Below are 26,609 nucleotides of genomic sequence, written 5' to 3' on the forward strand. Positions count from 1 at the left end.
TTTGACGGAGGAAAAAAGTTAATATTTGTGGCCCATTAAGTCGCATCGATGTCATCCTTATCAGTGATTGTCGCAGCCTAGCGAATATTCACTGCGGATCAGTGTGCCTCTACCAGTCATAACGGATTGCCTGCTTTATTCATTGAGTCATTAGATTCCCAGCTTATACGTGACAAGGAGTAGGGACGCCTGTCCAACTTTGTGGGTTTTCTCCGGGTCCTCTGTTGCGCGACCAACCCTCCGCCTGGCAACCAACGAATTTGCGGGCGTTCTGTAGCTGTACGTGAAGACCCCCTGCCATAACCCAGACACAAACAGATAACAGAGTACTTCAATTAAGAACAACACTAACTTTATTAAACAAATATATATAATAAACACAATATTTAGCGAGAGAAAGTAGCTTTAAAAATGTACATCGAAGTGAAAAGATTTACTAGGTTTGACTTTAAAAATAGTTTTACTGGTATTAAGTTTTTAAAGTAGTTAATATAAAGATACTTAATGTACGCGATTCAGGAACTTCTGGATCTATAAATATGGTTTTCCTGTAAATAAAAATCTCAAGCCCAAGGAGTTATCTCCCTTCAATGCACAAATTCTGTTCCAGGAACAATTACAATAGTAATTAGTATTTCAAGGATTTCAAAAGAGCATTAACCTTATTTATGTTCTGATGCTAATACTATTCATAGTAGCTTATGTAATAACCGGGTTAATGCTTCGTGCACCGGATTCGGTTCGAAACACCAGATTCGGTTCAAGGCACCCAGCCTTGAGTTGAGTAGCGGTCTTGCACAAGTTAAGCATGAACTTGATGCGTGTTCATCAGCGATGAAATAAATTAAAGCCGACGTCACATACTCCAATTTACGATTATCTAAAATCGAGAAGATCCCTCTCGCAACTTCCGAAGAAAAAATCCAAAGAATTATCCGCCAAGTTGGACAAATTCATGTAAACCTCGAATATATAGATAAATTAGAGAAAATTCAACCTTCAACGTTTGTTAAATGTAAATCGGAGTTAAAAACACACTTGTTTAAATATTATTACAAATTGTGATGTGTAATTTGTTCAGCGCTTATAAATATCACCGGATATAATGAAGCGCTATAGAAGATGAATAATAATGATAATAAAATGACAATTACTTGAATTGTTAATATTATGGCACAAATAATGTTTAGAACGCCGATTAAAAAAGGGTGACATACACATTTATGCATCGCCGCATATCAGTTTTGAGATAATATAAATAATAATAATAATAATGAGGTTTTATATAGCCTCTTCTCCATGTTAACACATGCTCAAAACGCTTTTTGTAATGGCTCTACTGGTAAAACTGTCGAAACAGGAAAGTCTTTAGTGCGGATTTAAATTGATTAAAAGTTTGTTGATTCTTGATCTATTGTGGAAGTTCGTTCCATAATCTAGGACCAACTGAACTGAAAGACCTATACCCATATGACTTTAAATTATATCTTGGAACAACTAGTGACTGTTTATTTTGAGAGCGAAGTGATCTAATAGGGTTGTAGTCATATAAGAGTTCAGATAAGTATTGAGGAGCTGCATTATTGCGACATTTATACACTAATGTTAGTATTTTGTATTTGACTCGCGCCTCAGCAGGTAACCAATGTAAAGAAGCCAGCACATTCTGGATGTGATCAAACTTTTGTGTCCTTGTTACTATTCGGGCTGCAGTATTAAGAACCCTTTGGATCTTGGCTAGAAGTGCTTGTGGGATTCCATAGAGTAAACTATTACAATAATCAATCCTTGATAAAATAAGTGATCTCACAAGTAGTTTACAAACGTCAGCAGTGAGATAGTTTCTGATGTTGCATATACAGCGTAGATGATAATAGCATGTACGGCATACCATATCAACCTGAGCGTCCATTGTCAGAGAAGGATCAAAATCACTCCAAGTTTTCGAACATTTTTGGAGAAATTTATTTCTGAATTACCAATGGTGATTTTAAGATCAGGTAGTAACTTGAGTTGTTGTGATGAACACACTAAAAGAGCCTCTGTTTTATCGTCGTTCAATTTTAGTTTGTTCGCTTTCATCCACTGTTTAACTGCCAGCGAACAGTCAGTAGTTTTTGTAAGGCATTTCTGATTAGCATAGGACTAGACACACCAATGAGTTGAGTATCATCGGCGTAAGAGTAGTGCCTCTGATCATAGCCATCGATCACAGACCCTAAAGCGGTTGTATAAAGAACAAAGAAAATGGGTCCTAAAACACTGCCTTGCGGTACGCCACAGTCAAGTTTAAACGGTAGAGATTTAGCCTCATCAAGTAGAACTGTTTGATGTCTATTACTAAGATATGATGTGATCCATAAAAGTGGTGTACCGGAAATTCAAAACTGGTTTTTAAGTCTATTGCATAGAATCTGATGGTCCACAGTGTCGAACGCTGCAGATAAATCCAAAAGAGTCAAAGATGCTACATTCCCTGTATCCACTACACACTGTAGGTCGTTGAGGACCCTCAACACAGTGGTCTCAGTGCCATGGTGGGGTCTGTAAGCAGACTGAAACTTATCCAACAACTCATATTTCGAAATATGGGATTGAAGACGTAGATTGACAGCTCTTTCCACAATTTTGGAAAGGAATGACAGGTTGGACACAGGTCTATAGTTTTTCAAAATATTGGGATCAAGAGACTCCTTTTTTATTAGTGGTCTCACCACCGCCTGTTTGAACACCAATGGGAAACATCCAGTACTTAAACTTAAGTTGACTAATAAAGTAATAACAGGAAGCAGAATGTCTAGAAGTTGAATGAGTAGCTTGGACGGTATCGGATCCAGTGGACATGTCGTTTTGTTGGCGGATTTGATGATCTTTAAAATGTCATCCTGACTAAAACTCTCAAACTCGTTGAGTGACACGACACCAGTCAAGTTCATGGGTGTACACATATTTGTATCAGTAAGGACTCCATGATCAGTAAACTCCTTTCTAATTTTGTCAATCTTTGCCAATTCTTGTTTAACAATATCCTGGTATTTTTTACATTATTTACAAAGGCTACGAATGGGCTTGCGGAATTTCACTTAGTCATACAGATTTTGTGATAAATTCTTGTTTAACAATATCCTGGTATTTTTTTTACATTATTTACAAAGGCTACGAATGGGCGTGCGGAAGTTCAGTTAGTCATACATATTTTTTGTTCTATTGTTAATTTTGGTGAACACAAGTCTAACACGGTTAGGGGTACACCTTTTACTGCATACTAAATATTCTGTAATCAGACAATTTGTACGTTAATCCGATTACATGAAAAAATTGTATCGATTTATCAAGTAACGCGTCTATCTGAAGGTAATTAATCCCATATTGTTAATCCGTTAATCTCTATTACCACCAAGGTTTTGTATATATGTAATTAGGTAACCCAGGTTTTATATCCAGGTTATAACGTTGTAGTTAACAACAAATATATACCTATATAAATCATCATGTTAACTATTCTAATCACCATTTACTGACTGTTCTCCTTGTAAGAACATCTACATTCAGTTAAACCAGATCTAACTTCAGTTTATATACTAGATACCTACTACTACACTTCAAAATGGTAAGTAAATAATACTTTTTCAGATAACAAAATTAAGGAGTTTTGTAGATAAAGTCCATATTGGCCAGGCTGGTGTCCAGATGGGAAATGCCTGTTGGGAGTTGTACTGTTTGGAACATGGTATCCAGCCTGATGGCCAGATGCCATCAGATAAAACTATTGGAGGTGGAGATGATTCCTTCAACACTTTCTTCAGTGAGACGGGTGCTGGTAAACATGTACCAAGAGCTGTGTTTGTTGACTTGGAACCAACAGTTGTAGATGAAGTAAGAACTGGCACATACCGACAACTCTTCCACCCAGAACAACTCATCACTGGTAAAGAAGATGCCGCTAATAACTACGCTAGAGGACATTACACAGTGGGTAAAGAAATCATTGATTTGGTTCTCGACAGAATCAGGAAGTTGGCTGATCAGTGTACCGGTCTACAAGGATTTCTCATCTTCCACAGTTTTGGTGGAGGAACCGGCTCTGGTTTCTCTTCCCTGCTGATGGAAAGATTGAGCGTCGATTATGGCAAGAAATCCAAACTTGAATTCGCCATTTACCCAGCCCCCCAGATCTCCACTGCTGTGGTTGAACCCTACAACTCTATTTTGACTACCCATACCACCTTAGAACATTCTGATTGTGCCTTCATGGTAGATAATGAAGCTATTTATGATATCTGTCGTCGTAACCTGGATATTGAAAGACCAACCTATACCAACTTAAACAGATTAATTGGTCAAATTGTCAGCTCAATCACAGCTTCTCTAAGATTTGATGGTGCCCTCAACGTCGACTTGACCGAGTTCCAGACCAACTTGGTACCCTACCCACGTATCCATTTCCCTCTAGCTACATATGCCCCAGTCATCTCTGCTGAAAAAGCCTACCATGAACAACTGACAGTTGCTGAAATCACCAATGCATGTTTTGAACCAGCCAACCAGATGGTAAAATGTGATCCTCGACACGGCAAGTACATGTCATGCTGTATGTTGTACAGAGGCGATGTTGTTCCCAAGGATGTCAATGCTGCTATCGCTACCATCAAAACCAAGAGAACCATTCAATTCGTTGACTGGTGTCCAACTGGTTTCAAAGTTGGTATCAACTACCAACCACCAACTGTTGTACCTGGAGGCGATTTAGCCAAGGTCCAGCGAGCTGTCTGTATGCTGAGTAACACTACTGCTATTGCTGAAGCCTGGGCACGTCTTGACCATAAATTTGATCTTATGTACGCCAAGAGAGCTTTCGTCCACTGGTATGTTGGCGAAGGTATGGAAGAAGGTGAATTCTCTGAAGCCAGAGAGGATCTAGCTGCCCTGGAAAAGGATTATGAAGAAGTTGGTGTTGATTCTGTTGAAGGTGAAGGAGAAGAGGAAGGTGGAGAAGAATATTAAACTTTAATTCTTTAATTATTTATTTATTAATGTCAATAAAAGGTTGATTTATCATCTCGGCCTCTTTGTTGCCCCTTTGTTTGTGATGTTCGTACTTGATAGTTTAAACATATTATATAAAATTGTAATGGGGTTTGTGGTGATGCAAAATGTCATATATACTAGCTTATGAAGGCGTGTGGTCATGGAGTCAGCGAGGTCGTGATCCATACGATTCGTAACCCTGGTACTTGTCTGGTGATAAGACGCTGGCTAAATACCTGTTCTCTCAAATATGACGCTTCTCAGCCTATAACGCTATATATTGAGTTCTGTTGACAGTAATCCAGTGTAATAATATTTAGAAGTAAGACTTGTAGTGTTACAGTGTTTTAGAATTAAGATACTGAAAGAAAAAGAAAATAAAATAAAATAAAATAAAACATAGCAAAATGAAAAGCTCGATTTACAAGGAACAAATAAAACAGTTCGAGTATACATTGTCTTACTTAAGAGACTACATGAATAGAAGTTAGACGGCGCTAACAAATTTAGAATTTGAGTCTAATATATTTACATAAAACTCCACCTTACACATTGAACATTACAAACCGAACTCCGACATAGAACATTACAGGAGACCAAACTACAACCTAATAAGAGCGACATCTACCCAGGGCCGTAACTAAATCAGAGCAACGAAGGGGGGGGGGGGGAGTGTTCTCGGGGGTGCTGTAATATTGACGGACAATGTATATCTATCTTTTTTATGGTCGAAAAAATTTTCACAGGGGGGGGGGGGGCACCTGCGCCCCGCACTAGTTACGGGCCTGTATTACCTAGCCTGATATACTTGTCAGAGAAGGGCCAGGCCTGGCACGTAAAAGGGGTTGGTCTTGCTATCTACGTTAGCCAAAACATAAATTATATTTCTCTATCGCTGAATGTAGCTAGCCCCTTAGAAGCAATGAGCATAGCTATCACATTGATCAATAATAACAAAATGGCAATAGTGAATGTCTATGCACCCTCAGTGGTCACAATAAACCAGATGACTACCTGTCACTTCACGACCAGCTTGCACAGTGCGAAACTGTTTTCTGTGGGTATTTCAACGCAAAACACGTTCTGTCGGGCTCACCGAGCAATGACTGTCGGGAGATTAGCCGATGCTCATTAATAGAAGGGAACGACCTGTGTGTGCTGAATGATGAGCATTTGTTGAAGAAAATATCCCACCTTCACATCTGAACCTCACATTCTGTACACTGGTCATCGCAAACTGCTGCGATTGTCAAATACACGAAGCTGAAACACTAGGCGGCGATCATCTGATGATGGAGTTCAATATCCAAGTTGAAACAGCCAATGGGGGCCTACAACGGGAATCCAATTGGAAAATGGAAGAAGCTAAGTGGCAACCTTCCGCGTGGGCTGCCTTGTGTGGAAGGAGGAAGACAGAATGCCAAAAGACAGTTTAGATAGAAAGAAGGCACTACGCCCCCGGAAACGCCACTATAAGGAAGAAAACCACCAGAACTACTTAAATTGAAGTACGCTGCTAGAAGCACCATTAAAGAGAAACAAAGTGGGCACTGGGGGACATTCTGTAATGCGTTAAATATAAACACTCAAACAGGTGTCGTCTGGAAGAAGCTGAACAGCATGAACGCAAAGCGTAGAAAATACAACATACCAAACGAAGACGAGTTTGTGACCAAAGGCAAAGAAAAGTCAGATCTGCTAGCAAAAACAATTGCAGACGCAAGCAAACATAAGAACCAATCTCCAGATTTCTTACAGAGGAAGGAAATCTTTTACTCAGAGTGCACTCATCACTCATTAATAATTGAATCTAATGAAGAGGCTGAACCAATCAACTTATCCTTCTCGGACGAAGAGTTAAATTAAGCTCTTTCTCTCAGGAAGGATAATACGGTTGGTATGGGCAAAGTAAAGTACACCATGCTAAATCATCTGCATAGAAATGCCACAACGATACTCTTGAATTTCTTCAACGCTTCCTGGATAACAGGAGAGGTACCTAAAGAATGGCAGAACACCAAAATAAAGTTTTGTCGCAAGCACACCTCCAGGGGAATCTGTTGTGTGCCGTGTTTGTAATCTATTTTCATAAACTAGAAACTGTGGTGTGCTTTTTGGTCAGTTATTTTGTTTATTTCTTTGTAAAATATTTTTCTTGGAGATATCAACTTCCTAGAATATATTATCTGGTAATCTTGTGTTGAAGCTGAATTTTTGTCCGTCGTGCCCAAATTCTCTGGCGCGACAGTGGACTTTTGTTGATATTTTTGCCCACGGTGGCTAAGTGGGTAAGACGCTGGAGGTCAGGTGTTCGATCCCAGCATTGACCGAGAAAGTTCATCCAGATTTTCCGGCGTGGTTCCCCTTTGTCAGTGATGCAGAACGGAGGGCCTGACAAGGACAGCTGTCTAGTCATTCGGATGGGACGAAAAAACGAGGTCCCGTGTACATATTATCTTCCTGTGGCTATCGACAATTAATTGTTTTGTTGACTGTATTTTAAAGATTTGCAGATTTAACGAAAGGGATTTGGGTAACCATTTCATAGCCAGATGGGGGGAGGGGGCTAATGCTTTTACGCGTGGGCTTTAAATCATAAAGTCAGTCGTTGAGTCAAGTGGCGTGGGTTCGATTCCACACTGCCGCGCGTGCGTGACAAGAAATAGGATCACCAGTCCAGCCTTGTGGGTTTCCATCGGGTTCTCAGGTTTCCTCCCACTGCTAAAGCGAATTATAGAAATAAAATTGAACATATATCAGTTAGTGTCAAGTGGGCGTTACAATTTTAGCCTTAAGGTAAAATAAACCTGTGATTAATTTTTATTTGGTAAAATGATTTAGGCTAGCGTGAAACTTGAAATACAAATTTCGGAGTTAATTTGAAACGAAGGCTTCCTTGTCCCGTCAGCTTTAAAATGTCAATCTGACTGCTAGCATTGCGGATCCTTTATAGTTGGTATTACTTTTCGGATAATTCACAGTTTATGTCTTGATAGTTTTAGTGAGATGTCGTGTACAAAGCTGAATATGCTTAATGTATCCGGACCGGCTTTCTTGTTTGTGTAATAATTACTTTGACATTCACGTTTAGGTCCACTTTCTATTTTCTTCATTTTGACTTTTCTTTAATGGTTTTTTTTTGCTCTCAGTTAACCAGATTTCTTTAATCCAAGAACAAGCTTAAAGGGACATTAACACTCTTGCTGGCTTGACAGCTCCAGAAAATAAATAATAGCCTTATTCTAAGTACTAGATGTGTTAGTGTCCTACCTGTTGTGTAAATTATTCATTAAATCCTATTTTACTTGTCTGGGGGTTCGAAATAATTTTTAAATCCAAGTCACATTTGAAAAGGTTTACGTTAGGCTTTTCAAATCATTTAGTTGAATTTTTCCAATTTTTTAAATTAGGTGTGTTCGTCACTTCCGATTCAGGAAACCTGTATTACTCAGCTATCGTAGCAATGATCTCTGTGTTAAAATTATATTTGGAACGTATTTAATTTAGTTCTATCACATTTGTGATAATGACTGACACCAATATTGTCCTTTAAAAATGGGAGTAGCTACGATAATAAACAATCTGTGCTACATCTTCCAACTCCCATAACTTCACTCAAAATAAAGTAATTCTCATTATCTATCTTTAACCAGCTCTTTATCTAAATCTTACATAATATGGTACTGATTTACGAACGTCCATAAGACCAAAATTATTTTGGAATACAATATATTGAGAAACTCAATGATATGTTGAATTATAGGATAAGAAACCCAAGTAAAGGGGTTACATGTGGATCCAAAGATAGCGTGTTCATGGGAAAGATATATTATTTGTACACGTAGGCCTACTAGGGTCATTTCAATCACATTTTAAACATGTAGACATATTTATTGTGTAATGGGGTGTAAGTTCGGAGGCGTATTTGTCTGACTGTTCTAAAAACAAGTTCGTCTTCCGAACTCATGTAGCACGACAATATGGCTGTCATATGGGTGCATGTTGACGGTAGAGAGTTGCTTCCGATCCCAGCAATCATTGGTGACACTAACGACAAACAGAACACTGAAGTAATAAGTACCGAGTGAAATCGACTTCCAATGATATAAGAGCCACAGTTGCCCATTGAGTAAGGCGTGGTTCACTAACCAGGGGATCTTATATTCAAAGCCGGTCTTAGCTGAGAACGCTCCCCTTGTCACGTAAAATAAAACTTGTCACGTAAAATAACCCTTGGCAGTTGGGATTTGATGTAGAGTACGCGGAAACGCCGCTACCCGGACACAATTCTCCCCACAGAACACTTCATGATGTATGCCTTTTTTTCATGAGCGGAATCGGAGCAAAATATTATTACGTTCATTAAGTCATGTAGGTGAAACAGACCTCCGGTTGATTGAGCAATTGGCTACAGGTTTGGCTATCACGTATCTTGTATTGGTTTTATTAAAATAAACATGTCTCCCATTTCAAATGTATTGAAATTTTTTCAACATGTGCAGTTATAATTATGTGGGGAATAAGCCCTACTGATAAAGAGGTTTAAAGTAGCCAAGTCTCTAACTCAATATCATCCAAAGTCTTCGACATTGAAAACACGAATTATTTGTCAATTTAATGGACTTCTGATATCCAATATTTGTGACAAAATAAACATTTTACCATTGGTTCACGAATCGTGTACCATAATGCGTTTCAACGCCTTATTTGGGAGAGAGAGAGAGAAATGGAGTTTAACGTCCATTAGCAGTGGGAGGAAACCGGAGGACCCGGAGAAAACCCACAAGGTTGGACAGGCAACCCTACTCCTTGTCACGTACAACCGGGGATTCGAAACAACGCCAGGTGACTCAATGATATGATACAGCGCTTACGTGCTAACCATTCGGCCATCCAACCCCCCTTTCAACGCCATTTGTAACAATGGGCTCGTGGAACATATTTCACAAGTCATGTCAAACGGTGACGTCATATTCTTATCTGGAGAGCATGTGCAATAAATAGCTCGGTGTAGATATGCGCTGTGACCCATTTCTAGGTCCCAAATATTAGCGAATTAAATCTTTTAAGCGCCTGACTTCAAGATTAGCCTTCGCGTACAGTTTATTGGATTTAGTAAAATGTTGAGGTCTCTCGTTTCTAATCCAGTCAACACCACTTAAATTGAAATCTGATTTATTACCTGATTAACATTAGTACATTTATAAAAGACATTGGGGTTGATTGTTCATAATTCAAAATTACAATTCCTGTAACTAAATCATAAATCATTCTGGTTTATTTACATTCTCCTTCATGTACAACTTCCAAGAATTTACCTTGTCTGAAATATAAAATACAAGAAAATCATGTTCCTTTAGCAACACAGGTTGTCATATTTGTTTGAAAAATTTCTTTATAAACCGCTGGAATGTCATGTAATTACATTGCTCTACTATAGCGATCTCCTTGGCAGGTTGATTTAATTTATAATAACCAAGTCCCGATGTCTTTTTATCCACCAACTGGAGTCGATATAATTCTAGTAATAAACGTCGAGGATTTTTTTTCTATCCTCCAACTGGCTCCGATTTAGTCGTAATATTCAAGCTCCGATGTTTTTCTGCCTTCCCATGCGCTCCAACTGGGGCTCATATAATCCAAATACTCAAGTATCGGTGGTTTTTTTGTACCATTCACCAGTTGGAGTAGATATAATCCTTATACTTGGGGGCCGATGTTTTTGCTATTCACCAAATGGTGCCGATATATTTCTACTACTTTAATGGCCGATGTTTTTGCTATCCACCAAATGGCAAGATTTATTGACATTTACTAGTTGAAGATCTTACCTGCAAGATTCGGATCCCATGAGACATTCTGAGTTGTATGTATTGCCATCATTAGCACAGACTGGTTTGTAGATAAACGTACAGGCACGTAGACAACTACATTCTCCAACAGCAGGTTGTTTCACTAGACTGAAACCCTTCTTAGCCATTCTAAAATATATTAAATACATGTTAGATTCTTACATCAATCGTTTCAATGTGAAGGTCGCTTAATTTTGGAGCAGGTGCTGTAAACTACTACCCATTGTAAACAACACCTCATAAATAGATTATTAACAACCGTTATCATTATTGCTTGTCCCACCCTACAGCTGTTTTTTTTATAAGGCCTTTTTCATTCTGCATGTATACACAGAGAACTATCTACCTTGAGAATCGATCTCTGCCCTGATTGGCCGCCATGTCGAAAATTTAGTGTATTCTTTTGTTATGCTGTTCTAATCCGTTTTACACCTTTCATAAACCCAAACTCGAAATAAACATTTCAATTTAAAAAGAAACAGAATAAAAACTTCTCGGAAATCTCGAAATATATTTAGCGTTTTTGGACTAAAATCGTCGATATTGGAATTAAATTGTCGGTCAATTAGGTTCGTGTCAGTTGTACAGATCGTGTAAGTTTCGTATGGTTATTTTATGACAATACCTTATTGCATCTGCATTTCTGTAACCAGTGAGAGTTGTCTCTATACATAGACACATGAATACATTGGATATGCATGCATAAAATATGAGAGAATTAGATAAACACTTACTCGCAAGCATCGGCTTTCATCATACATTCATTGCCATATGTCTTCGTATAGGTAGCACAAACCGGGTCATTGATTAACTGACATGCTCTTAAACATGTCTCTTCGCAGTAAACTGAAATATGCAATCTTTAGTATGGTGAAACAGTCGAATAAAATAATACATGAGATTCAATTATATCTGGCATACACAGCCCAGAGCTACCCAGCCGCACTCTACAGGCAAAACTAAAAAAAAATGACAGCACCTTAATATTTCTCTCTCGTTATAAAATAATTTAATAAATCCCTAACTAGTAATTCATTAACATAATTTAGACCAAACACTTACCTCCCACCACAACTAAAACAAGAACTGCTAAAACTTTCATCTTTATGAATGTGGTTGTTTGTAAAATCTAGAAATGATTAAAACTCCCGATAGTATTTAACGACATACATTCTGGCTTATATAGTAATATATGTTTTCCTTGTCCTCCAGATTACGATAGATTTATGACAGTTTTTTTCCAAGAAACCCCCCACTTTAAATTTATAATATGTATGTTGATATTGATTTTAAATAATTTCTTTGATATCCTGAACAAAAAGTGAAATATTACTTTAGAGGCAAGTGCGAGCTAACGATCTTTGTTGATAAATTATCAAAATATTATCTACCGTGTTATGAAGCTCTTGTGTATATCAGATATAATCATTTTACCTTTGTTGGTTGTAAACATGTAGAAACAGAAGTGATCGGCGCGGGCTATATCTTATATAGTGTAGACGGAAATTACTGAGTCGGGATATTAAGAGGCCATAAATTATCTGTTTTTATTATTACAACAACATTAAAGGTCCAGTGTATCGAATGTTTAGTAACCTAGTCAATAGTCTAAGATGTAGACTGAATAATGTTTTATTTCACTTACAGGTAAATGAGTGGCATCGGGTGTTCTGCAAACAGTGGCATAATTAAAGCGATAGTTTGAATCAGTGGGAGGTATACTTGGAACAATGGCCACAACGTATTGTTAATGTTATGGATTGACTATTCCCAACGCATATACGTCATGCAGCGTCACAGCGGATTACTCTTATTTAGAATTATACTACCAATAGATCTATTACGTACACTAACAATTCTATACCATCCTTAAGATAAGACACCTTTCCTTTTCAGGCCCTCTGCCCTGCATCACTGACAAGGAGAGACCTTGCTTTACATTTCCAAGGAATCATCTCGGCCAACACCGGGATCGAACACGGGACACCTTGGCTCCACAATTGCAAGAGAATAACAAAAACTGTTTTATTTATGAAGATCTAACTGCTTTCTAAGGGTGGGGTTGGGCAGAATCAACCAAAAGTAAACCAATTATTGGAAGATGATTTTGGACGGTTAAGTACAAAATTCCAAATTAATGCATACTTTAGGCCTCATTTTCTCAAAATCAGATTTGTCTTGTCGGGTTTATAAAATAAACATAAAAATCTAGAACAGAACCATGTCGATCCATTTAATACACGAAATTGGTCAACCTAGCGAATTTCTAATAAAATTGAGAATAAAATCATAAAATTTGAACTATATTCATAACTATATTTAAACCGTTACGTTCCCCGTATTCCAGTGATGAGCATGAAAGACTACGTCGTTAGGATCTAAATCCGCACATCATTCGTCTAAAATTCTGGCAAATGTTCATGTGGTACAAAAGTTCCCGTAAATAAAGCAAAAGAAAATTTGACATTTACATGTACTTGTAATGACCCAACGTTACCATAAACGCGTATACTGGCATAATACATCTGTCTTCGGACAATACATGTCTGGAAAAACAAACCCTTAACGAAAATCGACCGAAAAGTTATCGCTAAACTAACAGTGCATGTGCCTGTCTTCATAAACCTTGTTGGTGCAAGTAAGACGTTAAACCCCCATTTCATTTCTGTATTCATCCGAACGCGGGTTATGATAATTGTTACAGGATTCAAAATTATTCATAAAATTGTACGTTACTCTTTATCCATGTCCTTGAATTTTATCAAAGTTAATTCGAAGATATAGCTGGGTATTATTACTTTCTTGATTAAAGTAGGACTAATACTACTTTTGAATAGTTTGCTGATTGATTTACCAAGATGTCCCCACCCCGAAATATTTATAACGGATTGCATGCCTTACCTCGTCAGTTTCCCTGGGTATCTTGGTTTCATCAAACTTCTAAAGGGAACCTGCAGGCAAAGCATCGGCCAACTATAATCTGCATGAACCAATAAAGGTGCAACAATTAAGACCCGCGGCACACCCTATTAGCTGGATCTTGGATTATTCGGAACAATATTATAATTATATAGTAAATTTATTATCTTCAATTTATAATACAATAGTTACAAGCATAACATATATTTTACCCTGATGATAGATGATTTATAACATATAATACCCTGATAGAAGATTCATTTATAGATGATTCATAACATATATTTTATATATAATACCCTGATAGAATATTCATATAGATGATAATTATTTTATATATAATACCCTGATAGATGACCCATAACATATATTTTATATAATTATAATACCCTGGTAGATGACTGTTAATAATAAAAAAATCTGTTGGAAATCAAAATTTAGATTTAAAAAATAAATGCTAAGTTTGTGAGATCTATAACGATCAAGTATTTCAGTTCTATGTTACATCGAATTCAGGTGAAGAATTTAAATAGGTAACATTAACACACATTGTACTGATTGTAAACATTCTTTTCAGAAACCAGTAGTATCAACATCAATTTTTGTATCACATATTGCACTAATTATAAACATCTCTTTCACAAACTAGTAGTATCATCATCCATTTTTGTAAATTTGTGTTTTAGTACATCTATGTAACACATATTCCACAATTATAAACATTTAGTTCACATTGCACTAATCACTTTAAACAAACTAGTATTTTCATCATCCATTTGGACTCTATGTTCATAAACTAGAAAAGAGGCGAGACTTTTAAATACGTACATCTCGTGGTGTGTTTTTGATACGTTATTTTACTTTTGATTCTTCTATAAACTACCAGCTCAAGTAAAAGGAAACCATTTTAGGTAACACCACGCCCAATTCTTGTCTTGGAGGTGATTTTTTTGCCCAATTTTTCTCGAGACATACACTTGTGTAATCGTTTCGGGCCGACTTCTTAGTCCTCATCAGATTCGGTACAACATGTAAATACCCTTTTAAACCTTCTCCAACTTTCGACAACTCTTTTTCTCCAGGATACGCGATGTACGTTGCCTATAAAATGAAAATAACAATGTAGATTATGAAAACAGACGGGTTTCCAAAATGGCGCTACACATAATTATCATATGGCTTAAACGAGTCAAATATTGGTCACGTTAAAAGTGTAGAATTTGTTAATTCGACCTGCGATACTGTGATCTCCATTCCATTATAATTTTTTTTCGGCAGATATATTTATTTCATTTTGATTTCACCTGTTGCTAAACTTTCGACTTTTGAACGCAAAATTAGTTATTTTTTAACATTGGCATTATCCACGAACCCTAACCCTAACTCTAACCCTACCCTTCATTAAAAATAAATTAAATCAACTTGTTTAACCCCAAACAAAACGATTTAGACATTTGGAAGCATGCCATCTAGGAGAATATTTAATGAATATTCTATAGGCTAATAATGAACTCACCATATCTATGGTAATGTGGTCGACATGGTAAAATATCTGATGAATGACTTGAAATTGATCTATAATCATCAGTATGTCTATCTGATGATGATGTACTAAATGGTGTATAACTACTACCAGTATAATCAGATGTACTAGATGACCAAAGAGATATCCAGTCTGGTGTTTTAATAGGAGTACCTGGTTCAGAATCTGTAAAATTCAGATTTAACCTAGGAATAATGACTCCGTTTACAATAATGTAATCACCAATATCTTCGTTTTCAGATTCTTTATCATAATTATCATGATTCTCGTTACCATCATTTGGGCAAATATTAGCCTCGTCCTGATTATTCGTAGTGTCATCTTCAATTGTAGCTCCACCCACAATCATATCTTCATTATGATCCCCAGCTTCGGCTTGAATTAGCCCCCTATGGCTATCGATAATGGTATTGTTGACTGTATTTTGAAGATTGGCTGACTTTACAAAAGTGACTTTTGTGTTGACGTCCTTCGGGGTACTCGGCGATTCCGGCATTATTGGAATATCTGAAATACAGAACACATCTTTTGTTATGAAAGCGTTCCTCTACATTCTAGAAACACCTTATAAAAAATAGTTTGTTATGTAAATTTCAGTTTGTATCTAGGGACGTTACAATGTCTCAAATTATCCGTGTATTGATGTCACAATCTTTCGATTTTATATGATTTTAATACGTAATGCGTAAGAAATGAATACAAACGAAAATGCAATTTTAACAAATAAATGAAAGGTAATATCGGCAATCGACTAATCACTTTTTAACTATGAACTATGCATTATATCTAGCGATATTGAAACTTACCTGATCTCCGTAATTAGTTTTCAGCTCACAATAAATATTAAAATTGAAGCCACAAATTAATAGTCTTATAGGTATAGATAATTCCGTGAAAACGTCCGATTTGTAGTAAATAAACTAAATCTATGATTATGACGTCAAACAATGTAATGACGTTACAATACAATACGTTATAAATCGCTTATAATTTTACCTTTATAGGGCTAACAAAATAAAACAAAAATCTTCTTTTTTTTTTCTTCTTTTTTTCTTTTGACAGGAATTTTGCAGCTTTTCCGATGCTTATCAGCATGGTACCATTTTATCATATCAGCTTATTACAAGGTGGGTTTGAGAACGGTTTTGTTATTCAGTTTTAAAAATTTACTGGGAAATCAGCTGAGACCTTTTTGTGCCTGTAGTAAAGAATTTAGCATACTAGTTTACAGAATTGAAGTGTTTAATTATGCAATACATTAAGATACCCGAGTCAATACTGTTACAAAGCTGTCCCTTACATTAGCTTCCAGCACACACTCTTCTGGTTATAATTCTATCCTGAAAATGTAGATGTCTGGGGGCACAATTGTCTGACTACTCAAAAACAAACAATTCGTGTTCCGTAGACACCTATAATTGTTTTCCATAACGGCCATTCAGGTGCTGGCTCAGAAATTTCCTTAACACTTTATTTTCTAGTGAGGTTTTCCCTTGTCGGTGGCTGAGAGTCTGACAGGGAACAAGGTCCAGTCGTTAATGGAACGAAAAGCCGAGGTCTCAAGGTAAGACTGCTGTACTCATTACATATATGTAGCAGATTAGATAAATATAAATAAGACTCGTGCAAAAGAGATAATAGTAAAACGTTGATTAATTATTTGTTTTCTCACAATAATGAAACATTTTACGTCCAAATTTTTTTTCGTTGGCATTAATTTCCTAATAATTCCGGGTAATTTATATTTTTGAGGAGATGTCCACTCCATTATAGTGTTATAATGCATATTATTTCGATTTTAAGATGGTGGAATTTGTCTAAAATACAATTAGGATTTCGGCAACCAAGCGAAAAATGGGCTACATGTTCAAACTGTTCAACTGTTATATAAACATACATCAAACCAATTCACCAACCAAATCTGTTAAACTGAAATCTAGATACTTTAATTCTAAACTGTGAAGTGTTAAACGCCTTTTTAGTTATCGTTTTTTATTTATTTTTTTTTTCTTGGGAATGGAGTATAGTATTACAGTGGACTCCATCCAGGCAACAAGGGACTGGGGATGGGAGTCATCTCTTTTACATTTGAATTGTAAGCAGGAATAAAAATTCGAAGGCAATCTGTTTCACAAAGATATTGTGAAAGCGGCTTCTTATACTGAAGTGAATATGCAATGCTAGTCAGTGTGATACTAACATTGTAACGAGATACTAAATCGTTCAAACGAGATACTAACTCGTTCAAACAAAATACTAACTCGTTCAAACGAGATACTAACTCGCTCAAACGAGATACTGACTCGTTCAAACCGAATATTTTTTTTTTTGTTTGGCACTAATGGGCCTACGTAGTATTCAAATATTTGGTATTATATTCAAAAAATCTAGAATTACAATAGCATGACCAAAGTGAGTTAGCTATCTTAATTTTGAATAAGAAGTGGTGTCGGGACGTATCGAACCAGTAAGCATACCTTGCCTCGTGTGCAACACCCACCAATACTTATAGATGACTGGAGCGATAGTTTAGAAGAGATTTCAAAAGATTTCACATTTGTTTTATTACAGGGTGGGAAAGCCTCAAAGCGGGTCAAAATCTTTAAAATCACCGCATTGGTGTAATACGTCACCCCAATAGTTGCAGGAGTGTGTTTTTTATGAGGTGCGGTAAACGATTTGCAGCTGTTATTGACCTTATCGCATATTCATCCGTTTGGCATCACTAATGGGATCGAGGCCTAGATGATTAAAAATAGGCCCAGTATTGTCTAAAAGTCCCATAAGCCCCTCCCCCACGTCTTTTATTTTGTTTTACAAATAATTTCAGAATCAATAAAATGGTATCAATGATGTTTGATACGACTGGAAAATAATATGTCTAAAATTGATTTAAACAACATAGGGTAGTATTGAGAAATATTACATTTTGAATCCGTATCAATGATAACGTACATTTACTCAAAATGTTCCTTCCAATGAATTTTGAAAACAGGGGAAGCTGCCGATCGAAGAAAAAAAAAAGATTAAAAAAAAAACCACGTTTCAATATTATGACAGTAGTGGTTCGTGCATGCATTTACATCAGAAGGTGTCACCCTTTCTTTGAAAGTAATGATCGTGCCAAATTTGAACAATGTCCATCTAGAGTGTTGACAGATAAAACGTAAACAAAAAAGCGTGCGTAGCACCGCACCCGAGATTCGAGATCGGGCATGAACCAATATTAATAGGTACCATCCGGTTATTAAAATGATTGATCATGGCGAATTTGAACAAAATTTGTTAATAATTGCAACCTGTAGAGTATAAACAGGCAGGATATTAACAAAAAAGTGGGCGTCAAAACACACCTCGGCGTCGGGCATGGACCAAAATCAATAGCTGGCGTCCTTCGGCTATAAGAAATAAGTATGCCAACTTCCAAGATGATCCATTCAGAGACAGGGCTAAGTGAAGAGGTCACAGTTCTTTTGCGCCCCTTCAGTTTTTGCGCCCCCCTCTGAAATAAAAAAAATCACGCAGTTTTCAATGCGACTTTTAACGCTATTGGCACACAACTGTCATGTCTGTTCAAACAGTGGCTCAGATATACCACAAATGGACTCTAGCATCTACCAAATGCCCAAGAACACACATCCCACCCACCCACTAACTATGCATATGAGCATATCGAGAGTTACCATTTTACGTGTCACTACGCCCCTGTCAGAGCTGGCCGTACTCGAGACACACAAGAAGCGAACATGGCACCACGTGCATGAAGACTTGCAGCCACAAGTTATTAATAAAAAAGTAGGTGTGGTCAAAATATTAATAGGTGCCGTCCTTATCATATAATAAAGAATCAATATGCCAGATTCAAAAATGATCCAACTTTAGCACTACCTCTTCGCTAAAATCAATAGGTCTTTTCGTAAGAGTAGAGGCGATAAGTGTGTCAAGTTTCAAGACAGTCGGTTAAAAATTGTGGCTGCAAAATATCAAATGAAATGGGATTTAACGTCCTACTGTTCTGCTCGGACTGGACTAATGAAGGCGGGCATACGCCATATTACTATGAGCGAAATTTTGCCCGGACAGCGACATTATGGACTACTCCTATATTGAATCCCAACTGCCAAGGGATCTTTTACGTGCATTCCCTCTGTCCTTCACCACTGACAAGGTGGGATAACGCCGGAAAATCTGTGTCGAGTGGACGTTAAACCCCATTTCTCTCTCTCTATCTGTACTTTGCCAGACCGTTTGTCCTGTACTACCGACAGGGAGAAATCACGCTGCAAAATCTCGGGGAACTTTCTTGACCAACACCAGGATCAGTGTATAATCATAGTATTGAGAAGAATATGGCCGATAACCCGACACCACGACAACCCGACATCAGGGGCGTGCTGGCAGGGAGTTTAGGAGGAGGGTGTCCTCCCTGGCCCCCATTAAACAATAAGTCCACCCGTATAAGCGAGCCCCCCTGAGAGCTCTAATTTTCACGCGGAATCCCCTCAAAAAATTGAGAGTGCGCACGCGAAAAATCATACATACACAACGATTAGTAAAATATATTATGCTGACGTGCAAATGTCTGTCACCTTAAGTTGGTTCTGATAGCATAATTGCATTTCCTGCATTTTTGTGTTAGTATCATGTCTCATAGAGACTAAAGATTCATACATGTATTCATGCCTCGATATGTATAAGATGCAATTTATATTAAGCAGACCTGTCATGAGTGTCTTGTGTAGTACAGTAGTATGTCTTATAGTCAAAATAGCAGCATAAATTTGGAAAATATGATACCTAGATTTCTCCCAGAAGTGCTTACAAAACGCGTTTCCCGTTGTCACTTTGGTCATGCTATTGTAATTCTAGATTTTTTTTAAGATAATACCAAATCTAATTCACTTTTGGACGCAAAACATTCCATTATTTTGAGAAAACAAATAAATAATCAACGTTTCCTATTATCTCTTTTGCACGAGTCTTATTTATGCTACTTATATAATGAGTACAGCAATGGAGTAAGACTAGTAATTAGTGCGAGTTATAAATAAACAATTTTCCCCTTAATTTTTTTCTCCCCTCTTCCTGCATTTTTGGGTTGACTTTTAGGTCTAGAATTGGAGAAAAGGGATCAAATTTGGAATTTCATAGCAGTTTTGGGTAATACAGATGATTTTACAGCGGAGGGATAGGGTGTGTAAAGTGTCTTTCTGCAAAGCAATCATTGTGTCGGAAGTGAGATTTTCACCCCAGTCAACATCAAATCCCGGTAGCAAAAAATCTAAACGGTCAACCCCCTACAAAATTATGATGAGGAGATTGCCAAATGTGGTCCCCATTGTGCCTATAAAGATTGGAACAAACGGAATGTTGGGCAAAAAGCTATAGTCTGTGATGTTACAGCCATTTAACATTGAAGTCAATGGGCAAATAATTGCTTGTCTGAGTCCCAATCTCCCAAACAGAGTTGTCTTCCCCTGCAGTCCCTTGCTGGATAGCGAGACTTGTGTGGAGAATGTGAGTACAGCTGTGTTTTTGTGACTTGTAGAAAGAGACTAAGTCGACATCTTGACGTTACGATAACAATAACATGGTGTAACGACAGAAGTGTCGTGTCATTGCGTCAATACTGTCATGATGTGTTGTCGCGTATGAAAAGGGCGAGATTTAATATGGCCACTGCCACCATAGTAGTGCGCTAAACACCAATTTCATTTCATTAGGTAAAACAAACCTTTAACCGTGGGAACTATAGTCGACTACTATTTAACACATTTAAGCCTTCACTTGGTTTTATTAAAATATAGGCCTACACGTTTCCCATTTTTAATGCAAAAAAACGTCGATTTTATTGGAATGCATATTCATTTATAATGATCTGTGGTGACTATATAAAACTTTGATCCCCTTTCCACACTTCAATATTAGCCTTGTTAGTAAAATGCACCGTCTCTCATTTCCAATCCCACGAACACAGCTTTCACTAAAAACTGATTTATTTTCATTAATAACAAATACATTTATAAAAGATATTAAGTATGATTGTTAATGATTTTAAATTACAATTCATGTAATCAGATCATAAATCATTCTGATTTATTTACATTCTCCTTCATATAGGCCTACAACTTCATTTACTTGCAAGATTCGTTTATAACCGGACTGATATCTGCCAGCTTATTGTGCGCTAGCTTGACCGAGGGAGTGGTTGTTATTTCCTGATCAAATGGTAAGGGGTTTTGGGAACATTGAGGGGTGTCAACGTACAAAAGACTCTGCAATAAAACGGCGGAAAAAGAAGTTGACAGAAAATAATTAAAAATGTACCTAGGCCTCAATATGTAAGTAAGTAATGAAAAATACATTCTGAAAAAATAGTTTGAACATGTCTTTAATTCAAATATATCATCAACTCACACAGTTTGTACGTGGGAAAGTATCTTGAAATAAATTGTTACAGTTCTACACCATTGTTCAATTCGGTCAAACTAATTTGTTTTATATTGATCATGTGTCCATCTAGTCCATTATTTTGTTTTATTTTCTTCAAGAATGTCGCTATCCGTGAAATTTAGTACTACTAATGCAACCTGGTAATTAAAGCTAAGGAAGGCAACACACGATCAGCTTATCTCGATCTCCTTGAAAGGCCGTTTCATTCCCATATTTGGATTTTCTAAAAGGTATATCTTCAAACTAATCCAATAAAATATTTATGCTGAAAAATACCAATATGGGAATTTGTTAAGGCACTATAATATAATTTTTAAGAATGATAAATAATCATAACCAATCTAATTATCGACAATTCATAAACTGTTTACTGGCCCGGTTGTACGTGACGAGAAGTAGGGTCGCCTGTCCAACCTCGTGGGTTTTCTCCGGGTCCTCCGGTTTCCTCCCACTGCTAAAAACCCAACGCGCAAGCGAATTATTGAAATAAAATTGAACCATGTGTTAGTCCCGAAATGACCTAGTTTGTGTCGAGTGGACGTTAAACCCCATTTCTCTCTCTCTCTGTTTACTGGCATTATTAGGCCGCATTCCAAGGGCACAAAATATCCTTGCAAAATTATTTTCGTTCCTACAAATCCGGTCTAGAAGGAATTTTATCAGTGTTTAGTTAATATAGTGATAATCGTTTGTTGAAACGTTCACCAAAAAATTTAATAGTTCTTCGATGATATTCTTTTTTGAAATCCGGATTATTTATTGATAGTAAAATTCATAGTGCGCGAGGTCAATGGACAGAATTCAAAGTTGTTCGCCGTATCACGTGATCGTTTTTTCCACAATCGACCAATCACGTTATTGTCTACATTCGCGCGTGTTGTTGGTAAACACAAAATGGCGTGCTCCACGAGGAACAAATTGCAGTGAGTGAGAGAGAGAGAGAGAGAGAGAGAGAGAGAGAGAGAGAGATGGGTTTAACGTCCACTCGACACAAACTAGGTCATTTCGGGACTAACACATGGTTCAATTTTATTTCAATAATCGCTTGCGCATAGGAGTCTTTAGCAGTGGGAGCAAACCGGAGGCCGTGGATAAAACCCACGAGGTTGGACAGGCGACCCTACTCCTTGTCACGTACTACCGGAGATTCGAAACCATGCCAGTTGACTCAATGACAGGCCTCTTATGATACAGCACGCACGTCCTAACCATTCGGCCACCCAACCCCCCAAATTGCAGTTATAGCCTGGATGAAAATCAATTGACATTAAAACTTTGTTGTTTTATGAAATGTAGGGACAGGTGATTGAAACCGATTTCTGTAGTATTTTTTTTTCAAAACACTTGTAATGGCTAAACATGACAATTTCCTGAATTATTAATATTATAGCACAATTAATGTTTAAAACACATTATTTAACAGTATACTGATATTTTTTTATATTATTTACAACGGCTACGAATGGAAATGTGGAAATTTAACTTCTTGTCTGTTCCATAAAAATAACTAATAAATGTCGAGATACAAATTTCTGTTATATTGTTAATTTTATCGTGAATCTACAACTTTCATAGAAACGTAATTAATACTATTAAGCTAATTGTTTTAACTGTACACTAGATATTCGGACAAACTGTTTACATTTAACAGCATACCTTTCTATTAATTCCATATTGTTAATCCGTTAATCTCTATTACAACCAAGGTTTTTGTATATATGTAACTAAGTAACCCGGGTTTTATATCCAGTTTATAACGTTGTAGTTAACAACAAATATATACCTATATAAATCAGCATGTTAACTATTCTAATCATCATTTACTGACTGTTCTCCTTGTAAGAACATCTACATTCAGTTAAACCAGATACCCACTACTACACTTCAAAATGGTAAGTAAATAATACTTTTCGGATACCTTAATTAAAGCTTTTTTAAGCACTAAATCCGTTATTTTGTGGATTAAGTTAAAATATCATATACAAACTATATATTATATATTTCTCCTAGACCAATTGTTAGTTTAAGATTTATTTTACAAATTTTATTTAATACAAACCTCCTAAAGAATTATTAATTATCATAATATACAATACAGCTGATTGCATTAATGCTGAAAACACCATATACCCGTACTTAATGATTCGTTTCTCTTCTTTTAGCGCGAATGTATCTCCGTACATATTGGCCAGGCTGGTGTCCAGATGGGAAATGCCTGTTGGGAGTTGTACTGTTTGGAACATGGTATCCAGCCCGATGGCCAGATGCCATCAGATAAAACTATTGGAGGTGGAGATGATTCCTTCAACACTTTCTTCAGTGAGACCGGTGCTGGTAAACATGTACCAAGGGCTGTGTTTGTTGACTTGGAACCAACAGTTGTAGATGAAGTAAGAACTGGTACATACCGACAACTCTTCCACCCAGAACAACTCATCACTGGTAAAGAAGATGCCGCTAATAACTACGCTAGAGGACATTACACAGTGGGTAAAGAAATCATTGATTTGGTTCTCGACAGAATCAGGAAGTTGGCCGATCAGTGTACAGGTCTACAAGGATTTCTTATCTTCCACAGCTTTGGCGGAGGAACCGGCTCTGGTTTCTCTTCCCTGCTCATGGAAAGATTGAGCGTCGATTATGGCAAGAAATCTAAGCTTGAATTCGCCATCTACCCAGCTCCCCAGATCTCCACTGCTGTAGTTGAACCTTACAACTCTATCTTGACTACTCATACCACCTTAGAACATTCTGACTGTGCCTTTATGGTGGATAATGAAGCTATTTATGATATCTGTCGTCGTAACCTGGATATTGAAAGACCAACCTATACCAACTTAAACAGATTAATTGGTCAAATTGTCAGCTCAATCACAGCTTCTCTAAGATTTGATGGTGCCCTCAACGTCGACTTGACTGAGTTCCAGACCAACTTGGTACCCTACCCACGTATCCATTTCCCTCTAGCTACCTATGCCCCAGTCATCTCTGCTGAAAAGGCCTACCATGAACAACTGACGGTTGCTGAAATCACCAATGCATGTTTTGAACCCGCCAACCAGATGGTAAAATGTGATCCTCGACACGGAAAGTATATGTCGTGTTGTATGTTGTACAGAGGTGATGTTGTTCCCAAGGATGTCAATGCTGCTATCGCTACCATCAAGACCAAGAGAACCATCCAATTCGTTGACTGGTGTCCAACTGGTTTCAAAGTTGGTATCAACTACCAACCACCAACTGTTGTACCTGGAGGTGATTTAGCCAAGGTACAGCGAGCGGTCTGCATGTTGAGTAACACAACTGCTATTGCTGAAGCTTGGGCACGTCTTGACCATAAATTTGATCTTATGTACGCCAAGAGAGCTTTCGTCCACTGGTATGTTGGTGAAGGTATGGAAGAGGGTGAATTCTCTGAAGCCAGAGAGGATTTAGCTGCCCTGGAGAAGGATTATGAAGAAGTTGGTGTTGATTCTGTTGAAGGTGAAGGGGAAGAGGAAGGAGGAGAAGAATACTAAATTTTGATTACTGCAATTATTTATTTATGTTAATAAAATATTGGTTTGTTATCGAAGTATGTTTATTGTTCCTTTGTGTGTGATGTTGTAAACATATATTTTTGTAATGGGGTTTGTGGTTTTGCGAAGTGTGATACATACTAGATTATAAACGATCAAATAATAGTTTACTCTGCTGTCCGCCTGTAAAAAGACTGTTAATATTCATGATTGTGTGGATTGCGGAAATTTTTTTTTTATTGATAATCCATACCAATTGAAGATTTAAGCTGGTTAAAATATCTATTCATTACAAACCCCAACTCCGACATAGAACATTATAACCCCACCTCCCACATGGAATATATTCTTAAAATACCTTTTTTGATCCACTTTTCTCTAATCTCCCACCCTAACAGTGCTGCAGGACGGATGTCCAGCGTCTAGTCCTTCGGATGATACGTAAACCCGAGGTCCCATGCACACGTTAGTGTGAACGTAAAAGACCCCAGGCCGGTTTTACTCTGTATGGCATATGCCAGTCTTGATTAGCCCGGTTTATGCAGAAAGGTATGACGTTAAACCAATGTTACCATTTTTTATACGCCCACATTTTCATGTGGACGTATTATGCCGTCGCCCCTGTCAGTCCGGACGTCCGTCCGTCCCTCCACAATTGTTTGTGGACTCTCTACAGGTCACAATTCTTATCCGATTTCGACGAAACTTGAAATATAGGTTTATCCCATAAAGATCTCGGGTGCTTTCGATATTGGCATGTATCGGATCGAAACTTCATGGATTATGGCCCCTGTTTGTACGAAAAATCACGTTTTTAGCTTGTGGACCCTAAAAAACCGTTCTATTATATCACCGTTACACCCTAAGGATGACTGAGTTCGAATTTCGTGAAAATCGGCCCAAAATTGACAGACAAAATGGCCGCCGTTCGTTCCCAAATAGCATAAGAATATGGTATATCAAGGTTGTGGACCCTATATGGGTCACAATTTTTATCCGATTTTGTTGAAACTTGAAATGTAAGTTTATAACCCAAAGATCTGGGTTCCTTTCGATATTCGTGCATATCGGACCGTAACTTCCTGAATTATGGCCCCTGATTGTACGAAAAATCACGTTTTTAGCTTGTGGACCCTATAGAAGTCATAATTTTTATCCGATTTAAAAAACCGTTCTATTATATCACCGTTACACCCTAAGGATGACTGAGTTTGAATTTCGTGAAAATCGGCCCAAAATTGACAGACAAAATGGCCGCCATTCGTTCCCAAATAGCGTAAGAATATGGTATATCAA

At 37.3% G+C, this 26,609-nt stretch overlaps 2 protein-coding genes and 1 long non-coding RNA gene across 3 annotated transcripts; 2 read left to right on the top strand and 1 right to left on the bottom strand.

Moving 5' to 3' along the window:
* Window positions 1–3,670: 3,670 nt before the first annotated feature.
* LOC126811358 (tubulin alpha-2/alpha-4 chain-like) lies at window positions 3,671–5,100 on the top strand. The gene has a single exon (XM_050536911.1). It carries the CDS (start codon window positions 3,691–3,693, stop codon window positions 5,002–5,004), a length of 1,314 nt encoding a protein of 437 aa, XP_050392868.1. The 5' UTR covers window positions 3,671–3,690; the 3' UTR covers window positions 5,005–5,100.
* A 5,105-nt stretch (window positions 5,101–10,205) lies between these two features.
* Window positions 10,206–12,056, bottom strand: LOC126811359 (uncharacterized). Its single transcript, XR_007675574.2, has 4 exons — window positions 11,943–12,056; window positions 11,615–11,726; window positions 10,860–11,009; window positions 10,206–10,351 (listed from the first exon to the last, which is right to left on the bottom strand). It is a non-coding gene; the product is annotated as an uncharacterized LOC126811359 (long non-coding RNA).
* A 10,633-nt stretch (window positions 12,057–22,689) lies between these two features.
* LOC126809524 (tubulin alpha-2/alpha-4 chain-like) lies at window positions 22,690–25,313 on the top strand. The gene is made up of 3 exons (XM_050534150.1): window positions 22,690–22,718; window positions 23,371–23,374; window positions 23,958–25,313. Exons 1-3 carry the CDS (start codon window positions 22,690–22,692, stop codon window positions 25,311–25,313), a joined length of 1,389 nt encoding a protein of 462 aa, XP_050390107.1.
* The last annotated feature ends 1,296 nt before the right edge of the window (window positions 25,314–26,609 follow it).

The sequence above is a fragment of the Patella vulgata genome, chromosome 2 (genome assembly GCF_932274485.2).
Source record: "Patella vulgata chromosome 2, xgPatVulg1.2, whole genome shotgun sequence".
NCBI lineage: Eukaryota > Metazoa > Mollusca > Gastropoda > Patellidae > Patella > Patella vulgata.